Source organism: Camelus bactrianus, chromosome 28, assembly GCF_048773025.1.
Source record: "Camelus bactrianus isolate YW-2024 breed Bactrian camel chromosome 28, ASM4877302v1, whole genome shotgun sequence".
Lineage (NCBI taxonomy): Eukaryota > Metazoa > Chordata > Mammalia > Artiodactyla > Camelidae > Camelus > Camelus bactrianus.
In genome coordinates, this window is record NC_133566.1 from 2,495,507 (window position 1) to 2,516,129 (window position 20,623).

The 20,623-nt window shown below is 37.6% G+C and overlaps 2 protein-coding genes across 11 annotated transcripts in view; both read right to left on the bottom strand.

Moving 5' to 3' along the window:
• Window positions 1-2,684: 2,684 nt before the first annotated feature.
• Window positions 2,685-18,284, bottom strand: LOC141575414 (ankyrin repeat domain-containing protein 26-like). Of its 8 annotated transcripts, none has more exons than XR_012502958.1 (12): window positions 18,151-18,284; window positions 15,936-16,088; window positions 15,272-15,323; window positions 14,824-14,893; window positions 12,091-12,151; window positions 11,816-12,003; window positions 10,404-10,533; window positions 9,938-9,999; window positions 7,368-7,461; window positions 5,230-5,396; window positions 4,907-4,935; window positions 2,757-2,866 (listed from the first exon to the last, which is right to left on the bottom strand). XR_012502958.1 is itself a non-coding variant. In XM_074354510.1 (12 exons), exons 2-10 carry the CDS (start codon window positions 15,964-15,966, stop codon window positions 5,575-5,577), a joined length of 756 nt encoding a protein of 251 aa, XP_074210611.1. In that variant the 5' UTR covers window positions 15,967-16,088; window positions 18,151-18,284; the 3' UTR covers window positions 4,709-4,723; window positions 4,907-4,935; window positions 5,561-5,574. The 8 variants fall into 8 exon arrangements, 5 of the variants coding, with proteins under 5 accessions (XP_074210612.1, XP_074210611.1, XP_074210610.1 ...); XR_012502957.1 differs by having other exon boundaries at window positions 5,230-5,451; XR_012502956.1 differs by having other exon boundaries at window positions 5,230-5,642.
• A 1,397-nt stretch (window positions 18,285-19,681) lies between these two features.
• Window positions 19,682-20,623, bottom strand: part of LOC141575415 (uncharacterized) — a 136,065-nt gene continuing 135,123 nt past the window's right edge. For all 3 annotated transcript variants that reach the window (XM_074354514.1, XM_074354515.1, XM_074354513.1), the window contains one exon: window positions 19,682-19,819. In XM_074354514.1, the coding sequence (XP_074210615.1) occupies window positions 19,723-19,819 (97 nt within the window). In that variant the 3' untranslated portion in view covers window positions 19,682-19,722. The remainder of the gene's footprint in view (window positions 19,820-20,623) is intronic.

Sequence of the window (20,623 nt, forward strand, 5' to 3'; positions counted from 1 at the left end):
GAATTAGAGATTAGATTTTTAACATTACAAAGATTTCCTCACTAAAAAATATTTCACCTCTCGTACTTTAAATAGTGAGCCCCTCCAGTGCATGTAAAGATTTTTTTAAAGGACTAATAACTGGAGAATAAGCAAACTGTAAATTATTAGGTGCCAAAATCAATTAACATCAATCAGAAAGAGGAACAAATTCCTGAATTTTAATGCAAACGATATACTATGATAGTGATCTATCTCAGTATGTATTCTCTGCATCCACTGAGTTATATTATACTCTAACATTCACTAGTGAGAGTGAATGAAAGCATTTTTAATAATATTTACTGATTTCCTACCCTGAAATGAAATAAATTAGAAAGTTTTTGTTTCTTCCCTAACAATAAAGGTCCAATCCTGGAAGGTTTGATTCTCTTATTAGGCAGTTGGGTTGACTCTATGACCCCTATTCTCTCCCTGATTGTAGATTCTGAAATCGATGACATAGAGATCACAAGACAGAAGAAATCTTTCATCTTGGCATCAATGACATGCAATTTGAAACTGCAAATTTTGGACCACTGGGAATGACTGTTCCTTACATGAAACTAACTCGGTGGCCATCACTGCTATATTAGTTACAATTTCAACTGCTTATATCACATGATTTAATATTTGATATCACCTTATCATGTGTGGAAGTTATAAAAATGGAAGAAGTAAACAATATTCAGGAAGGTTTTTTGCCTCAATTCCAAGGATAAAGTTTAACTATAAATTGCTATAGATCCTAACAATAAGTTTTGTAATTAGATAAAATGCTATTCAAAACTAAATATTAAATAATTATTTATTGACTCTAAAAGTCTAGTTTGAAAGGCAATGTCTTTTGAATTTGAATAACTGTGTTATTAAAGCACAGAAAACAATATAAACCAGAAGTTTAAATTTACATTTTCACATACCTGTGAGAGGTTATTTTCACTCCCATCAAGTCTTTCTTGCTTTTCCTCAGATGCCCTTTGTAAGTCTAGGTCTGCTGAAAAATGAATATGCTTAGTTAAACTTCACTACTTAGAACAGCTAGATAAAAGGCATCATCTTTATAAAAACATAAACATTTCATCAATTGACAGTCTAAATTAAGTTTAATCTTTAGCTGGATATTTACTTCTTTAAGAACTACTTCTAACTATCTAAAACTTCAACAAACTATTTGGGAAATACTAGATGTTACCAGATAAAGGCATACAAACATCTCAAAGTTTCACTCACAAATTGATTCACCAGACATGAACAAAACAAAGAGAAATAAAACAAAATTTAAAAATACAGTAGAAATATACAAAGTCACAATAGACTCTATTCTCTCCTCCTAACAGTACCTTTTTAACAACATACCAAGCTTCAAGAGCAATGTTATTCATGGTCTCCAAAATTACGGTTACTTTTTATGCTTTTATCTTTCCTTAACCTGAAATGTTTCCCTCTATTGTTCTGACAAATTCCTTTTCCTCTTTGAAGACTCAGCTGCTCTGTGAAGTCCTCCTTGATTGCAGCTGTCTTTCCACAGAGACACAGGGATCTCTTTCCTTGGAGCTACCTTGGTACCTCACAGATTTTTCTAGTGTGTCTTCACCAGCTGAACTGTAAACTATTTCTTTACATGTCTATCCTCTTTGCTCCCATGCTGTAGAGGACAAACTCTTAAAAGTATCTGTGTATAAACAGTATTTATTAGAAAAACTTTGAGTTTAGAGCTTGTAGTCACTACTATAGGAGATAACTGAGAATCTTTTGTAAATACAACATTAATTCTGCAGGTAAGGAAAGAAAAGATAAAACTATAGGAGCAGAAAAAATATTGTATGACTTATTACTACAGCTCTGATTATATCACTGATTAAGGCACTAAATTCATTGGTATATAAAGTAGAACACATATTAAATATGGTTAATCAACAGACTGGGTATCCTAGAAGAATTAGAATTGATATCCCATATATTATTTTTAAGTGATAAAGCACTCCTTAAAAACCAATATCCTTTTCGACCCATCAATCCATTAAAAATAATAAAACAAGCTGATATACTGTGTGGACACAGTTAAGAAGGAGGTCCTGTGTAGCAAAATCCCAATGACTGCCACTACTGCTGGGAAAGCCACTTCTAAAATACAGAAAGGCAGAGAATATACTAGAAATACTTTGATATTTAGTTGCAGAGGTGCTTTTTCAGTTACACTGACTATAGCTATAACAAATATTTATAAATTCAGAGCTAGGTAAAAATAAAGCTAAGAAACCATACTTTGAGAAGGGAATCTTTGGATGTCCACCTAGGTTTCCCAACTACTCACAAAGCTCTAGACATCATCCTCCTACCCACTCTCAGGAGTGTGCTAAATACTACTCAGAACGAACTTACTTTCACCTAATTCTCTTTGCTATTTAATATGTTGCTTTGGTCAGAGGATGAATGTAAATGTCATGCCAAAAGGTATTGTCTGGTTGTAGGTTGCATAAAAGGAGTAAACACAAAGGAGATCCTGCCACAAAATGATTTCTGCAAAGTCGGAGTGTGGTGAAGCCACGCACAGGTAGACTATGGCTAGTTCTCTATGCTGCTTTATTACCTTCTTTGCTGCTTCTCTTCTCTGGCAGCTGTGACTCACACAGGCCACGGAGCGCTGCATTTTCTGACAGAGACATGGCTCCAATATTCACCCGGTCTTTATCTACCAGGGCCGTCTGCCTCAGTTCTGTGGGTGCTGACTGGTTTGTGGTCACTGATTGTGATACCAACGGACATTTCTCAACTTTCAAATGCTCGGCTCTTTGACCAGCCTTATTATTGAGGCTCAGACTAGTAGAATCCCAGTCTGAAGAACCTGAAAACAAAGTTTCCACTTATTAGAATGTGAATAACAATACAAACTTTTACAAATTCTCTTCCCAGAGCAGCAGCCCCACGTCCGCAGCCCCACGCCCTCCTCTCCCCCAAACACACTGCTCCTTCCCAGCTGGTTGTACTTTACATGTCATTGCTGTTCATATAGGGAACCACTGTCTCTTTTTTCTAAGTTTAATTTTCTAGTATTACTAATTTGGATTCACTCATCACTCTCTATAAAACAGTCAATATTCCATAAGAGCTTTAGGAATCATTATGATTCTTCAACATATGAATTTTTTCATTAACAAAATGTATGTCTAACCAGCCATTTACTGGACGTTTAAATATGCATGACTGTATTGAGTCCTAGAGACGTGGGCTTTAAGAAAACTTTTACTGAATGGTACTACTTAAATTACAATGAGACAGTCTTTCCTCAATGTACCAATATCTTCAAAATTCTTACCTTAAGCTGTGGATAAACATCATAAATTTATATAAAAAAGGATAGCCTTGAGTGACTAATTTTTTCCATATAAAAATAGGGTAAATCTAGGTACAAACTAGGTCCAAAGAGTACAGAGTGCCACGAGACAGGAAATATATAACAAAAATGTTTTCCTTTTTTAAAAAGAATTAAGTTGTCAGATTCAAACTTTTTAAGACAAGTTAAAGAAAAAAAGGCAAGAAATGTATAAGTGAACTTTAAAGCCCACTTCATCACAAGGGCCCCTTTATTATTTCACACCCATGAACCCTGTTTAAAACAGCAGTTCTCAAGTGTCATCTGAGAAGCCCTGAAGCCCCATGTTCCCTCCATCTAGGGAGTCCAGGAGGCCAAAACTATTTTCACAATAATACTGAATGCTATTTTCATTCTCATTTTTTGTTAAGTGTGCAGTGGAGGTTTCCAGACACATGACATGTGATAACATCATAGCTCTAATGGCTAATGGAATGTTTGTGTGTGCTTGTTTTTTAAATCTTTCAGTTCTATTTTCTAATATACTAAACATCAATAGATACAACCCACTTAAAAGTTCTTCAGAATTCTCAATAATTTTTAATAGTATAAAAAATATCCTAAATCCAAAAACTTTTAGGATTATTGTTTTAAAAGATCGTATCTACCAAACATTAAGGTAGGACTAATTCCATCATTTTTAATAATCAAAGACACCACACACACACAGAGAGAGAGAGAGAGAGAGGGAGAGAGAGGGAGAGGGAGAGAGAGAGAGCATGCTAATCAAAACATCCAGTTGGCTTAAAACCTTTGGGCTAGGGAAATAACTCTCTGGTAGAGCACATGCTTAGCATGCACAAGGTTCTGGGTTCAATCCCCAGGACCTTCATTAATAAATAAATACAGAAATAAATAAATATCATCAATGTGATAGCACTAGATGAAATAAAGTCAAATATGACTGACATATTAGCAAGTGAAGCTTTACCCTACATAAAGGTCAGAATTCAATTAAGCATTTTAAAACTCTGGAAAAATCTTAGAACCTAATAATCAATCTCTCAGAATCCCTGAGAAGTATAGGGACTCCAAGCTGAGCACTTTAGTGTCTCCCACCCTCAATAGAAACATCCAAGTCAAAGCTGACATTTTAAAAGTCTATTTCTTATGCTTATATATATTTTTCAAACATGGATACCAATAATATCTGCCTTACTTATGTCATCTTTCAATTAAATTTGAAGAAATAAAAGGAATTAGGAATAAGAAGACTGTACTTCTCTTCAGACTTAAATTTGTATTGCAAAATTTACCTGATTTGAATGTTTGTAAATTCTTCATTTCTCCTGTTTTATTAGGAACACAATCTTTCACTCCAACTGCAGGCTGAATGGTTTTTGAAACAAACCGATTAATAATGTACATTTGATACAATCTGTAGTAATAATTTGGGGGGGGGGTCTAGCTCAGTGGTAGAGTGCCTGCTTAGCAGTGCATGAGGTCCTAAGCTAAATTCCCAGTACCCTCATTAAAAAAAAAAAATCAAGATAAAAGTATAAAAGTTTTTACCTTCAAGTGAGGATATTTTTCAGTAGAATCTAAAAGCCAAAAGGGACACATAATCAATTATATGTAAATATGAAAGCCAACTATCCATTCACACAGTTAGTACTGAGTGCAATCCTCATGCTTGCTTTGGAAATGGACACGTTAGGTTTCGGTGTCTTGTTTTTCAGGGGCAGTTAGGACAGCAACAAGACAGAAACATGAGTCCATTATAGACACTCAATGAAGAGCAGGAATACAGGCTTAACAGAACATGCAGTTAAGATCTCAAAAGCACGATTATGTTTCAAGTGACTTATTTATAAAACAGAAACGTGCACATGTACCAGTGTGAACTTGCTGCCTGAGGAGGAGAAACGCGATCTCCAATCACAGGAACAAGTCACGGCTCCAAGAAGACAAATGTGAAAGCTGACGGTAAAACGCAGCAGCACATCTTTCGTGCGCCTGACACCATGAGTCTACAAGTACTTATCATACTCTTCAATTCGTTCTGCGATTTAGGAAGTCCACAGCTGTGACGGCAGTCCATTTGTATGTGCAATTCACTTCTCGTCAGAGAAAGTGATATGAATTGATCGGCTTGGATACACACTTTAGAATACTAGCTCATAAAAATATTTTTCCCATACCCACATGGGCTGTTGGCATGCCTACATTTCTTGGATCCTCTAGCCATCCAAGTTTCTTGATCCACTCATGCAAGAAAGAATGTATACTGAGTTTTCAATATTGAAATCTGGTGATTAAAAAAAAATTTTAATTGCCACAGAATTATTAGATACTAAAAGTCTTTTATATTTCAAAACCTGTGCCGTATTCACTGAAAATAACAACGTTAGCATTTATGGAATGAACCCTATTAATTTCTTTTGTTTCCAAAATTAGTTTGGTTTGGTAAATCAGGCTAATGTTTACAAGGATTTTTGTGAAACAACTATCTTATCAAAAAATTAGGTATCCTGAAACAAACAAAAAAAAAGCAGTCAATGCTTCATGTTCAAGTTAATCTCATTTGAATAACAAATACCAATACAACATATATCTTCGAAGCCTGATAGGAGGAGTGGCTGTGGTTTACCCCAATTCTAGGCCCCCTCCTGATTCCAGTATTCTCTGGAGTGGCAATGATCTAATCTGGCTTCAGTGCAAATACACTGACGCCATCGAAAAGGAGTTCTCTCAAGTTTCCTCCTCAATTCCAAAATCACCTACCTGCTGCCTTTTTTTCCTCCTTCCTTCCTTTCACTTTCCTCTTCAAAGGAACCTCTACATCTGTGGTCTTAATTCTTCCCCTTTTCTATTCTTTTGATGGACGATCCCCACCACTTCTTTTTCCTCTCTGCTTAGCAGCACTATCTTACATCTCTAATTTCTACTTCAACTCTTTGCCTCCCTCTGGCTATGAACGTGCTCAGAAAGAAAAACAAAATCATGCTTTTCCTTGTTGCTGTTGTCTTTAACTCCTCAGTGGCTCTTCTTCCAGACTCCCGTAAACACAAGTCTACCCTCTGAGTGTGATCTGAAGACCAGAAACAAGGGCATCACCTAAGAGCTTGTTAGAAACGCAGACCCACTGCTCAGAATGTGCACTTTTCACTGGGTCCCCAGGTGACTAAAATTTGAGAAACTCCAGTCTATACCGAGTCTGCTTCTACAGCACTCGGACTTAACTCATCCCTCTGAAATCCAGCCGCATGCGTCTCACTGTAACACTTCCCCAAAAGCTGCATCAGGAGTTGCAGACTTTTCGGGGGACTCTTTACCAGGCTCCAGCTCCCCTGACCTCCCCAGAAGGCACCCTGCTCTCTTTCCCTCCTCTTTCCCACTCTTCTGTTGGCCTATGAGACACCATCCTATAAGGCAGCAACACACTGCATGACACAAAGGTCCAGACATTGACAGCTGACCACACACGCCTGTGCTCACCCACAGCAGGCACACCCAGCTCTGCGTGATCAGGTACCCCCGTCCTCGCCGCCTTCCTAATGGTCGGGGGGACGAGGGAGTGAGACATCCTGCTGTGCTTCCCGGACAAGCTTTGGTGCTGGAAGCAGCTCACTTCATACCCGTCTCATTTCAAACACTCTTCTCTTCCTTCTTCTAAAGAACTATTCTACATTACCAACTCCTGCCAGGGACCCCCCCCCTTTTTCCTTCATTTAGTCCCCTCCTCTCTACCTCCCTCATTCTTCACTCCCTCCTTCCCTCCTCCTGGTTTCCTGACTGTCCTCAGGTCACAGAGCATCTTGAAAGAAAGCTAACAACTGAGCTCCTTAAACAGCATTCTAGTTTAATCTGTTGCTGACACCTGGTAAGATATACAATTTACTTCCTTTTCTCCTCTTTTTTCTCACTATATGTTCAACAGGTGATTTTCTTTGGCTGAGAGAATACATCCAAATCCATGTTTTAAATCAACGTTCTGTAAAATGACTTTTTTTAAATAAAATACAGTACTTACTTTCTATTTGTCCATTTAATGTATTTTTTTCTCCTCGACCTGCAGCTCCAGATAAATTATCAACACAGTTCAGAAGTTGAATCTCAGAGATACTCTGTTAAAATTAATATTAATAATGAATTAAAGATTTCCTGATCCCTTTCTAAGAAAATACCTGCGTTTCCTACCTTATTATTCTTTTTTTAATTTCCTACTTTAAAAGCAATTAGACTCGAAAACAAAATAAGCATATCCTGGAAACCCAAACATTTAAATAGAAAATTTCATATACACTCTTCAGATCAAGTCTATCTTTTATCTTCAGTTGGCTTTTGACTCTGTAAACTGAGCATGGAAATCTAGAGCAAATATTTTCACAGACAAAATACTGACTTACATGCAGATTTCAACAAAGAATTAACTTCAAAACACCTAATTCCATTTTGCATTCCTCGACAAAAGAAGAGGACGTTTGAAAAAAATATGTATTTTTATATGTGTAACTGAATTGCTTTGCAGTACAGTTGAAGCTAACATTATAAACTGACTACACTTCAATAAAAAATACAATTAAAAATATACATATTTAAATATTCTTTAATAAATGTGCTATAAATTTAAAATGTTTCTTAGTACACATATTGTGTTTAGTATTAAAATAACACACATGGCATGAAAACAAGCCTTCGAGTCTGTCATGTTGAGTATTAACAGAACACTGTGGAAACTGCTACATTTCAGTAAACAAAGGCTTAGCAGAATCTAACTCTTATTTGATAAAACTTTTATTGATAGGGAAAATAGTTGAATAAAGTACCAAAGTAGAAAGAAAAACATTTGTTTAAATTAACAGCAGAAAAATTTTAAATGTAGCTATGCAGCTCTTCAAAAAAGTACCATAAGCTTTACTTTAACAAGGGAAGAATAAGAACACTGTTTAGCGACCACCCGCATGTGCCAGGCCCTTATGATGCACATTCTTTCTCTACACACAGCAATAACAGTGATTCTAAGGACGGTTACCCACTCACTGCTTCCTGGCCACTCCAAGATGCTGGAGCACCGTGATGAGCAGACGGGACCCGCTGTTCTGTCTGGAACATCCCTCCCCTGGACCTTTGTGTGACTGGCTCCTTCCTGTCCATCATCTGGCAGCTTTGGTCACACTCAGCTCTTGTCTGACTACCTAAATTCCACCCTTACTCCACCCCCGTCCTAACTACAAACTCCCCCACTGTTGTCTAACCTAACGCTCTCCACGTTCCTTATGTGAAGGACTTACTGTCCCTGATAAAGGGTTCCTGTTTATTTGTTCTTCTGTTCCTGCCACTACAGCCTAACCCCTCAACTGCTACATTCAGTGTCTAACTGCCTGGTGCATAGCTGGTGTTCAGGAACAGGAATTTATTTAAGGTCAAAACGTCTAAATTCCCCAGAGGGCTTCAAGTACCAAAGCACTATATACCTATCGGAGATGTCCGATAATAGTCTACCGACACTCAACATAGCCCAAATGAGAAATCCCCGCACCCACTCTAACTTTCCCATTTTATTGTCCTTCAGATTTTAAAAAAGTGTCCTCAGCATTTCACTAGGTCCCTAGTGGCCACTGTGCTCATTCTCTTACATTTCTATAGCACCCTTTACAGTTGACAACGTGTTTTCACATTTGTTACCAGTTTTGTTCATGACATAACCTGAGAGGTAGGTATCAGTACCATGTTTTTGAACGAGGTCACTGACATTCAAATAAGTCAGACAAGTTTTTCCAAGATCCCACAGTGGGTCAGAACCAGGATGCTACGTCTGCTGACTTCAAATACAGTGCTGTGCCACTAGGCAGGAGCTGCCGAGATCCAAGAGTTCAGGCTCTTCTTACCTCTTTCCATGGCTGTCACCTTGGAATAGGTCATCACTACCCTGCACTTAGCTTCCTTCAAGTCCGGTCACCATAGAGGTACTCAGTGCACGCTATTTTCCCTACCCAAAATGCGCTGTCCTCAGTAAAACATCACTAAACCAAACTGCTGGTATTTTAACCCCACATATTTATTACTATTCCCCATGCTTTTGCTTCTCCTGAAATGTTCATTGCAGATCTACTTGACAATCCAAATATAATAGTACTTTCAAGTCACAGGCACTGTCTTTTCAAGGACAAAGTGGTTAAACAAACAAAAACACCGTGTTTTTTTTTTTAGTACAACCTGTTTCTCTCTCAATCTCACTAGGAGTTTTACACATTCATTTATAACAAAGAAACAAACATCTGGTCACAGGCTGACCAAGAATTATTTTTAGTTTTTAGAAAAGGTAACTTCAGAACCCAAACCGATTCCCTGTGACTTCTAAGCCTTGGCTTTTGCACTACATACACCAGTTTCATTATGTGAGTCTGGAAAATTAACACAAGTGCACTCTGCAGTGGTATGACATGTAGCACGGAATGACTTTACTAAGTGTGGGTTAAAATGAGGAAAAAATTTTGCTGGGAAAATGCAGAAGTGAGAAAGTGAAGTCAGAACATCCCTCCATTTATGTTTTAATATCACGCAATGCTTATATCTGAAAATAATAATAGAAGGCAGCACCTCAGAATCCAAGGGTGATTTGACATCTTCCTTTTCTTCTAGTCCTAAAGCTGAAGTTGTGCCTACAAAATGCAGTCACGAATACATTAATGAGAACACATACCACTGGGAAGTTTAAATATATATATAAGTCTATCTTGATTCATGAATATGTCAATAAATTAAAGTGGCAGAAAAGAATTTCAGAAGGTTGAAGCATTTTCTGGAAGAAAACTTGGTCGTAGTTGGGGTATTTATGAAAGAAGACGGCAAAAGAAAAACACTTAAGAAATGGATATCATATTTGGATCTACACACTTTAGATTTTTTACACTAGCTTTTTTGTTTTTTTCATGGCGGCACTGGGAATTGAACCCAGGACCTCGTGCATGCTAGGCATGCGCTCTCCCATTGAGCTATACCCTCCCCCCTCCAACCACATTAGTTTTAAACAGAGAAGAAAATCCATAGATGCTCACTGACTTACCACCTCTGTCACTTTTGTGTACTCCATCAACAGAAATCAATTTGCTATGATTTGCTTGCTCCTTTACAACACTGTTGATAGTCTGAGTGCCATTCTCTTTTCCCCCAGTTTTCGGCTTTGTTGTTTCTTCCTATAAAAACAAAACAAAATGTAACAAAAACCCAACTTCAGAAAACATCATATCCTACACTTGGTCATTCAGTCAGGAAGACAACATATATTTACTGTATGCATCAGATCATAGGCATTACCCTGGGAGAAGCTGGCAATCTACATAAAAGACAGATTCTGCTCTATATTCTAGGGGAGGTAGAGACACATGAAAATGAATCAACACAGACAAGTATCATTCAACAGCTCTACACCTGCAGTGAACAGACACAGTAAGGGCACAAAGGAGAGAAGAGACTTGCTGCGTGTCAATAGCTCCGGGAACGCTGGGAAGACCAGACTGTGTCTTAAACGACAGACCCAGTGCAAAGAGCAGACGTGAAGGGGGTTCTAAAAAGGGCAGCCTGAGCCGAAGGTCGAGGTGTGAAACAGCATGAGAAGTCACATGGAAAACTAGAACTCAGTTACTGGGGACAGAATGGAAAGACAAAATTTGCTGGATTAAATATAAGACATCACTTCATCAATTTAAATGTGAGGATTTCTAAAAAAAGAAATAACTTCAAGTTAAAACTAACTTCCATTGGGAACTATATTCAATATCTCACAAACAACTACAATGGAAAAGAAAGAAAAAGAATTAGATATATACATAGGTATGTATAACCAGATCACTTTACTGCACACCTGTAACTCATACAATACTGTACAACAACTACATTTGAATTAAAAAACAAACTTCTATAACCAAAAAGAAAAAAGGTGAGGATCAACTTTTCTTTCTGCTGTTCATAAAATCAGCTATATGTCCTTCAGAAGAGTCTGAGCACTTTTTTCCATGAGCTGACTTTTCCTTCTCTTAATTTGAATTTGAGACAATTTCTATCATAATTTGTACTATAGAGTTCCTGCTCTCACTTAACCCCACTATTTCTGCTGTTTTTTTTGTATAATCATCTCTCTCATTTTGACACTCATTTATCTTGTCCTTATTAGATGAATCTTTCCCCTTTGTACCCCTACCCATCTTCATATTCATCCAGCCGTTCTTTCCTCCAGCCGTTCTTTCCAGTTGCTTTCTTATTCTTTCTTTTCTTAATGGCATATTTGAGAACTGTTTATTGCCACCAACCTTTACAAATCTCAGTCCTGCACGTGTACCTCTCTTGTTATCACACTGTTTTCTATTGTGATCTTGAGGACTTCCATTCCTGTGTAGGATCCTTTTCATCCCCATGAGAATCAGGGGGACGGTAAGTGAAAAAGCACAGGAAGGAAAAGTTAAAAACAAAACGACTTACCTCTGTAACACCAAGGACTGCTGAAGACGTGAGAGGTTCCGGTGCTGGGAAGGCAGGATGAGAAAAGCCTGAAACTTCACTTGATGGTTGGGAAAAGGTTCTAACCGCATCTTCATTTTCATTATTAGAATTATTGTCCTCAAAGAAGGTGCTAGTTCCTGGTTTCAAAACACCATCTTCTGCCTCTGCTGTAGTGAAAACAAGGTATGGTAGATGGAATTATCTGTAATTTCTCATCAGTGAAAACACAAAAAGACAGTCTTCAAATAACTTACTGTTTATCATGGGTTCTTCCCAGGCCTGAATTAGCTTTGCGAATCTTGGATGCCGGACTTTCTAGAGAAGAAAATAGCAGCTTTAAGAACAACAAATACGAAATTGAAAAAAGTAACTGTAACATTCCCCATTCCTAGATGATCTAACACAAAGAGCGCTGGCTTTGGAGTCATTCAGATATGGATTCAAGTCCTGGGTCTGTCAGTTACCAACCTACATCTTCTCATGGGGTGAGGATGATGAGAGATGACCTCAGGGGTAACAAAATGTTACTTTCTTTACCCCTCATTGATTATTATACAAACACTATGGTATCCATTAGATGACTTTCTTGACCAAAATGATCTAGAACAAAAACTTATCCCTCATAGTTTACAGTCCTATTGAAAAAACTAACATTAAGAAATTTAAAGTAATTGTTATATTTTGAAATATGCTTGCATGATTTATATATGTGTGAATGATCTCTCATGGGGGAAATATGAGAGTTTACTTTTTAGCAGTATCTTATTTGGATGAGTTAGAACAACAAACAGTATAAGCTACTTCTATTCCATTCGCCAAAAAGCTAAAGACAAATGATTGTTCAAATTCAGTTACTTCTAAGAAAGAGGAATAAAAACAAAACTAATTCTGAGGGGCAATGACTCATGAGTGAAAGCCACACACATAGTAAACAGAAAACTGTCACTAAATATGTTCACAGAGGCAGAGTGAGATGGACTGAAAGAACAGACACTGAAGAAGTGTTTTCTGCAAAGAAATATTAGCTTTGGGACAAACCATTAAAAAAAAAAAGTGGGGAGGAGGAAGAAAAGAAAAAATGAGACATGACTAGTCAAGTACAAACTTAAGGCAAGAAAAAAAGGAAAATGTAAGTATAACAAGGCATGTGGAGAAATATATATATTTTAGCATTTATATATAATAGATCAGGAATGTATCAGTATTGTTAGGGATATACCATGAGTGAAAGCCTCTGTTTTACCTTTTTATTACATATATAAAAACATATGAATTATATACGCAAGTATATTCTTCAACAAATTTTATAAAAATATCAAAATACATGATATATGAAACATATATATAAAACAAAGGCCTTTGTTCATAGTGTATCCCCAATAATGCTGACCTGTATTACTCTACAACTGTTTGTTTGTAAATACTACTATAAGTGAGAGTTAAATTTTGTCACTCTCAGACACTCAATTGAACATGGTCGTCTCTCACTACCTGAATGCTGCAAATTATTACTAGAGAGAGAGAAAAATAGATTTTAGAAAGTTCCTAACATATCAAATTTCCACCTAGACAAAGAACTGGTAATCAGGATTCTAAGGATAATATATAGCTTGAAAAGATATATTTAATGGAACATGAGAGGGGGCTAAAAGAAGGTTAAAAAGTTTTCATCTCAAATTCTAAGCTCACAGTTGGTGGATACTGAAAAACAGACTGTAACCTTTTCCTACTTATCATATACTTCTTATCTACTTCCTTGGCATTTATGACATACTTCCTCTCATAACAACTGAACTTTTACAGCCTAAATAAAGGGAAGAGAAATTTAAGTCATATTTTTAAAATTTGAATAGATTTCACTATGACATAGTACGCATATTATATTACCTGTACCATCAAACATTTCATTATGATAGAGTGTGCATGTTACAGTACGTGCAGCATGATGCAGAATTCCATGTCTCTTCATGCATTCACATTCCAAAAATAATAAAATGCTTCTTACATTTAAGACCTCATTCTCGGTGCTCCAGGAAATGCACAATTATGTTCCCTAATCTCTAGCGGTGTATACTGATGCAGGGGCTATAAGATGAATATGTAAATAACTATACTACAAAATGTCTGAAACTTGAAATTTTAGAATGGGACACGAGGACTGGACACACTTTTTAAAACTGTAATACAAAAGAATTCTGAAATAGGTTTCATCATATGGTTGTTATTAAGAATCTACTTTTAAAGCTGGCTGTTATTTTAGGAAAAACATGTATTCTTCAGTTAGATGCAGAGTTTTGAATATACTTGTAATGGGATAATTTAGAAAACACAGAGGAATCTCTTTATAATACGGATTTTGAGAAACAGAATTTTAATTTCTAAATTTCTAGAATTTCAACTATTATTTTAGTCTTAATGCAGAACCAGAGATAGAAATAAAGTAAACAAAAAACAAAAACAAAAAACAAAAACAAACCCTCTTTCCTCACAACTCTCTGATACCAAAATAAAAAGTGTCCAAGGGGGAAAAAAAAAAAAGATACATGCTATGTAAGTTTTGGAACTGAAAGGCCCCAGGAAGAGGCCATGATTATCACAGTAAGTAGCTGTGTGCACTGAAGATGTCCCTGAGGCACGAGTATTATACAAGTGCTGTCAGTGTGGTTTGAAAGTCAAAGAATCCTTAGCCTTGGCCAAGCTTCACACCTCCTCTGTTGTGGGAAACCTTTCCACAATACAATTTTCCTGTCACGATCTATTTTCTAGTCCATTTTGCTTCAGCCTCATCTTCAGTATTTATCAAAGTAAAAAAAAAAAAAAAGAAAAAAAAAAAACCTGCCATATTTTCATAAAATGGTTTACTCTGACCAACTTTCTCATACAAACATAAAACAATGATAAGCAGAACACTGCTAAATTTTAAGAGAAAATACTACACAGAACTAAATTCAGAGCAGAAAAATTAATTTCACAAGAAAACACTTTACCTTGGGAGCAAGATCTAAGTTACCATCTGATGGAGGCCGTGAATCATCAATACCATGTTTGGGTGAAATACTTTGGAGAAAAATACACATCAAAAATGAGTGAGTTCATTTCTTTAAACAAACAAGTCACACAAGTCTATGCTGAGGGATGAGAAAGCAGATTTGGGAGCCAGGCTGCCTGATGGTTAAGTCACAGGTCAACTACTTGTTAACCATGGAATCATGGGTCAACTAGTCAACCTCCTTAAACTACAGTTGCCTAATTAACTACAAGTAAGCTATAACAGCACAGCTACTCTGCAAAGCTGTTGTGGGGACTGTATGAGGTAACAAATGCTAAGTACATAATACGGTGTCTAACCCACAGTAGGACACTCAAGAAGCCTTGTTTCTTTTCTCTGTGTTCCCTTAGTCAACATGTAATTTTTAAAAATCCATAAAATCCTACCTGCTTACAGAGATGTCTTCAAACCTTGGTGCAACCTTAGTCACTGAAATCTCTATTAAAGAAGAAAGTAAAATAGTTTATACGGGCAATAGAAAAACACAGAATATTAAAAGTATAAGACCAATGTTTTTGTTAAAAAGCATTCCATTGGGACCACACCTGGAGACTACACACTTGAGTGAATACTGGTATACTCCTGGTAGGTAATTAATGCATAAAAACCACTTCCCCTCCTTTATATTTATCAAAAAAAAAAGAGGGTGTTTATCCAAATTTGATATTTTAAAGTGAACTGCTGTTTTCAAGGACCAAAATCCCAACCAAACTTTATGAGACTCACAAAAGAATGATAATCATTAGTAGAATCAGTATCATAAACTGACAGTGTCAAGCTTACATAGCGTGGTGTTTCTGGACGACACCCACGGGACAAACCCACCCCACCATTTGGCTTTGTCAGCCTCGTGTTATCTGGGCACGGTCATCCCTATTCGCTCACATACGGTCTAGGGCTGCTTTCACACTGCAATGGCAGACATGAGTGGATGTGACAGACATCACATGGCCTAAAATATTGACTCTCTGGCCCTTTACAGAAAAAGCTTGTGCATCCCTGCTTTATGTCATAACAGGAAACCCTAAGACTCAAATCGAATCTTCTTACTCTTCTGCTCAACATTCTTCACTGAATCCATGCAGCTGCCATTGCTGGTTCCCAACTCGACAAACACTTCTTCTTCATTGTCCTTGCTGGACAATTGCAACTTTTCTTGGATATTTTCTGCCCCAGGATGAGAAGAAGGTAAACTCTCCTTAGCTGCAGAAAGAGAAATGATTGTTTTACGGTCATCACAGTAACTGCATTTCCTTTCCCAGTGGCTGCTTTAGGAATGAGCATGTGATGTAGCCCAGCCAATAAGATGCTAGGGGAAGTCTACGGAAGCGTCTGTTTCCTTCCTAGTTACAGAAAACATGCAGAGAGAAGCAGCCCTCCTCGCCTGCGGATATTGTCATGTGAGAAGATGATGCTTGGAGCTGCTGCTAATCAGCAGACCAGGAAAGGCGACATCAAACACCAGCAGCCTCACAGCTGAAGGAGGGACAGCATCTGGGATCCTGATTTCATCACCGAACCTTCTAAACAATCCTGACTCCTGTTGCTGTAGCCACTGTTACTTAGGGCTCCTATTATTATTTGCAGCTAAAAGCATTCTGACAAATTTCCCAAGGTCTACAGCAGACCTCCTCCTTTCTATACTACTAGAAAGGCTTTCAGAAGCATGCCTGAGCTAGGTAGTCACCTCGTTCCCAATCACTCCTACAGCATCCTTTCTGCACCAACAAAATGAAACTCATAGATCCTGCAAAGTTCACTGGCACATCTTAGCCTTTGCACCGCTGTCCTTTCTGCCAAATGTAATCTTCAAAGATGTTCCACCCACCAAACACTGCCCTTCTGCCTCCTTCCCTGGCAAACTTCTACTCGCTCTGCATGGCTTACCTGACATCCTACACACTTTTAAAAAACTTCTTTCCTCACCATGGACTTGAAGTATTTGGCACATGTTAAATACCAATAAAAAATACATAAAGACAGTTACAAAGTCCTCGTGGGCTCTGGGACACAGTAAGCACAGAATAAAGTAAAGCCAATCATAAAAATGGTGATGACAGTAACAAGCTCCCGGAGGCCAGGAACTGTGCTTTTGACCTGTTTGCATTCTGTAACGTCAGAGTGGTGCTTACTACCTAAAACACACTTGATAGTCATCTGTTAAGTGGATGAATTAACAGATAAGAATGTTTTCTTTGAAAGTCCTGTTAAAAAAAAACAGACATTAACCAGGGGCAACTCTGTTGTGCTATGAGCACCTTGAAGACCAAAACTCTGTCTTTTACATCTTTGTATTTCCTACAACAGAAGTTCTTTGCTTGATCAAGGTCTACCAAGTTAAAGGTGCCCTCATACAGTTCAGACTGAACAGCACGTGAGGGGTCACACCTAGGCAACAGTCGTCTTTTTTTTTTTTTATGTGAAGCACTTCTATGCTTTTATTACAATTTGTTGAGTCCTGAGTTGTGCTATTTGAATACTTATAATGACAATCCTTCAACTAATGGCAATAGAAAATCTTGTTCTAACAAAATATAGTTTCATGACAAGTATCCCCAAAAAAGAAGAAAACATCTGACTCTCATGAAGGCAGCATATCTCATTGTTTGCACTTCTGAGGAATGAAATTGGTGAGAGAGCCCTTGTTCGTGTAATGATGTGAAAAGTAACCAGTGCTTCTCAACAAGGCACTGCTTTCCTGACTTCTGCCCTATCACTAGGTACCTTTAAAAAACAATCTCTTATTAGCATGCTGCACACTGGCCCAGCTGTGCAGTTCTAATTGTTGGCCATTTGTTTACAGCACCGGGAAGGTATTGCCGAGCTCCCAGTTTTAAAGACAATCACTTTTTAGTGAGACTAATCACTATGCAATAACTAGCATTCATTTACCCAATGTAATCCATTTGCTGTAAAAATTAAAGATCCAGTTCTGTAACAAGGCCAACTTGTTATAATGTTACAGGAAATGTACAACAAAGTAAAAAACCTATTTTTCTTATTTACACAAAGATATAATACGGGATTTCAGGGGCCATGATTAAACAAATGAATTTCTTTTAAGACAATATTGTCTCAGATTTTAAATTACCTACAATTAACTTCTTAAATACTTCTGAATACTAGACCATTAAGAAAAAATTAATTAAAAAAATAAAAACACATGAAATTTACACACTGGCTTTCATCACTGCCCTTTCATTATCAAAATTTCCTCAATCTTACTTCCGTATCTACGGTGGGCCCAACAACAGTAACTTATTACCAGAACTCTGTCCTAGGTCGCTATTTTGAGGGGAAGTATTCGGTATCTTTCCGGCTCTGTAGTCGACAATCAGTTGGTAAAGGCTATGTATAAAGTGATAAATAAATATTAGTACTTGAATGCTAATATGAAAAACAATTACCAAATATATTAAGTTCTTAGATTATTTCAGACAATATCAGAGGTAATATCAAAACTTCAATTGTCCCATATATTTCAAATTTGTACAATCTACACTTTTAAATTTAGGATGTATACTTAAAAAGGAAAAAAAGTAAGGTGAAGTAGTCATGAACTGAGGGCAGTACAGCTCAGTAAAAGTTAACTAGAGCGACCCTGACATACGGAAAGTATCTCGAACTCAGAAGTCCCAGCTCTATAACCAACAGCTGTTTGTTCCTGGACAAGGTGCTTCTCTTCAGCTCAAAGTCTCCCTTTATAAAACTGGGATCTTACTGTCAGGCAGTTAGTTATTAATACTCGTAAGAGTATTATGAAGATTTAATGAGATAATGTATCCCCCAGATGCTCAGAGAAACAGTGGAAGAATGGAATAATTTGTTCTTGAACTTTAATGCTGGAACTATTTGAGAATCCCAAATAAAACCCAATGTGTGTTTTTTTCATAGGTGTAACATCTAAATGTGGCAGTTTTCAGAAAATGTTACAAATTACGGTGACTAGCTGTTCTTCGTGGTTTATAATTCAGGGCACCTCAGCTACTATATAACTTGTAGTTAAACTTATTTATACATATATGACCTCATACAAGCATATGTATGAGAACTAAACAAGCTGTCACTCTTAAGTTTACGTGTCCATCGCCACGAAGACCGCGGAAACTGGATCAGCACAGGCATCCCGGGAGCAGAGGTCAATCATGACCCGACTGCAGGACCAGTTTCTTTTTCCTTTTCTTCTTTTAAAAATTTTATTAAAGGTCTTTAGAGAGCAACATCCAGACCCCAGACCCAGCTGCCGAAGAGATCCTGTTAAAACCAGTTTTAGTACCAATGCTGCAGCAACAGAATCAAGGGAAACAAGAGAACGATTAGAATGCCCTCGCCCTGCCCCAATGCCTTGTGGGAGAGGACTGTCACTGTGATCTTAGGCAATCCCTTAGGTTCTTGGAAAATTCAACAGCAAGATTACAGAAGAAAGTCCCCAAAGGAAAATACAGGATTTTCTGCTCTACTAAACATTTTAAGACCCAAACAACTAGTTAGAAAAATCAGATATGTGACATTATTTGTACCCCATGCATTGGGGTTACACTGGAATGAAATGGAGAACAGCAGGACCCTAAGGATAAACACCTTACAAACCCTGAGATAAAGAACCCTGTGCCCACTGCTCCATCTCACTAGTCTGGCCTTTTGCTGGTTTCCAGCTGATGATGTGGAGGGTCTCACTGCCATCCCCAAAGTGCCTGCTCCCAACTAGGAACTCTCACCTGTCACGTAACAAGTAACCGTTAGGTCATTTTCAACCTCAGTTTAGAGAGAACTGGCACTTTAATGTAAACACTTACTGTTCAAAACCATTACAATAAGCATATTCTTCAGCAGTCCGTCAGTGTGAATCTAGCGAATCGGCATTAACACGTTTCTCAAGAAGCAGCTTGACTATGTCCGGTGAGTCATGATACACAGCAAGTGTGAGTGCTGATCTAAAATAAAAGAGACAACTTCACCCTTAGGAACTTAGTTAGCTTAACTTAAACAGTTAATTTGATCTATTTTACCAAGTTAATATCCTGCCCACCCCTGGAGAACTGACCATTTACATGCTTGAGTGCTCATCTTTGCAAACTACCTCCAAGGCTAAAACAGAGGGACAAAAAAGAAGCCTCCTGTCCTACTTGGGTAGCACATAGTAAAAGTTGCTAATTTAAAGTCCTCTGATGGAGAAGGATGCTGAGGTCACTTATCTGAAGTAGGTAAAGATTTAAATAAAGGATTCCCCATTTCTTCCCTCGTCTGAAATACAATACTTTAAAATCAGCTAGAGGTCAGGTAAGGAGAAGCTGTTTGCAGGCTGAAAACAGTAATATGAATAAAAAAGGCAATAAAAATAGTCACGGCTGCAGTTAATCACGCTGAGAAGCATGTGCCCGGCACTAACCTGAACAGTCTACGCATGGTCTTTCTTAGGCACAACCCCCCTTGAAGGATGTACTACGACCCTCCTTTACGTGACAGGAAACATACTGGTTGGTGATAAGTCATGTCCCCCAGGTAACACACCTGGCCAGCCGGAGAGCTGGGAATTCAACCTCGTCTGACTCTAAAGCCCAGCTCTTTCCTCTTTATCATCCACCTAAGACTTGTCTTCTTTAAAGGGAATGTTTATTCAATAATTAAAGCGATTTTTCTTCCTTCTACCATTATCAATTAAAAATAAAAACATCAAACTGTACTAGAAATGAAAAAGGATAAAAACTGACGAGCCCACAGTATCTGGTCATAGTTAC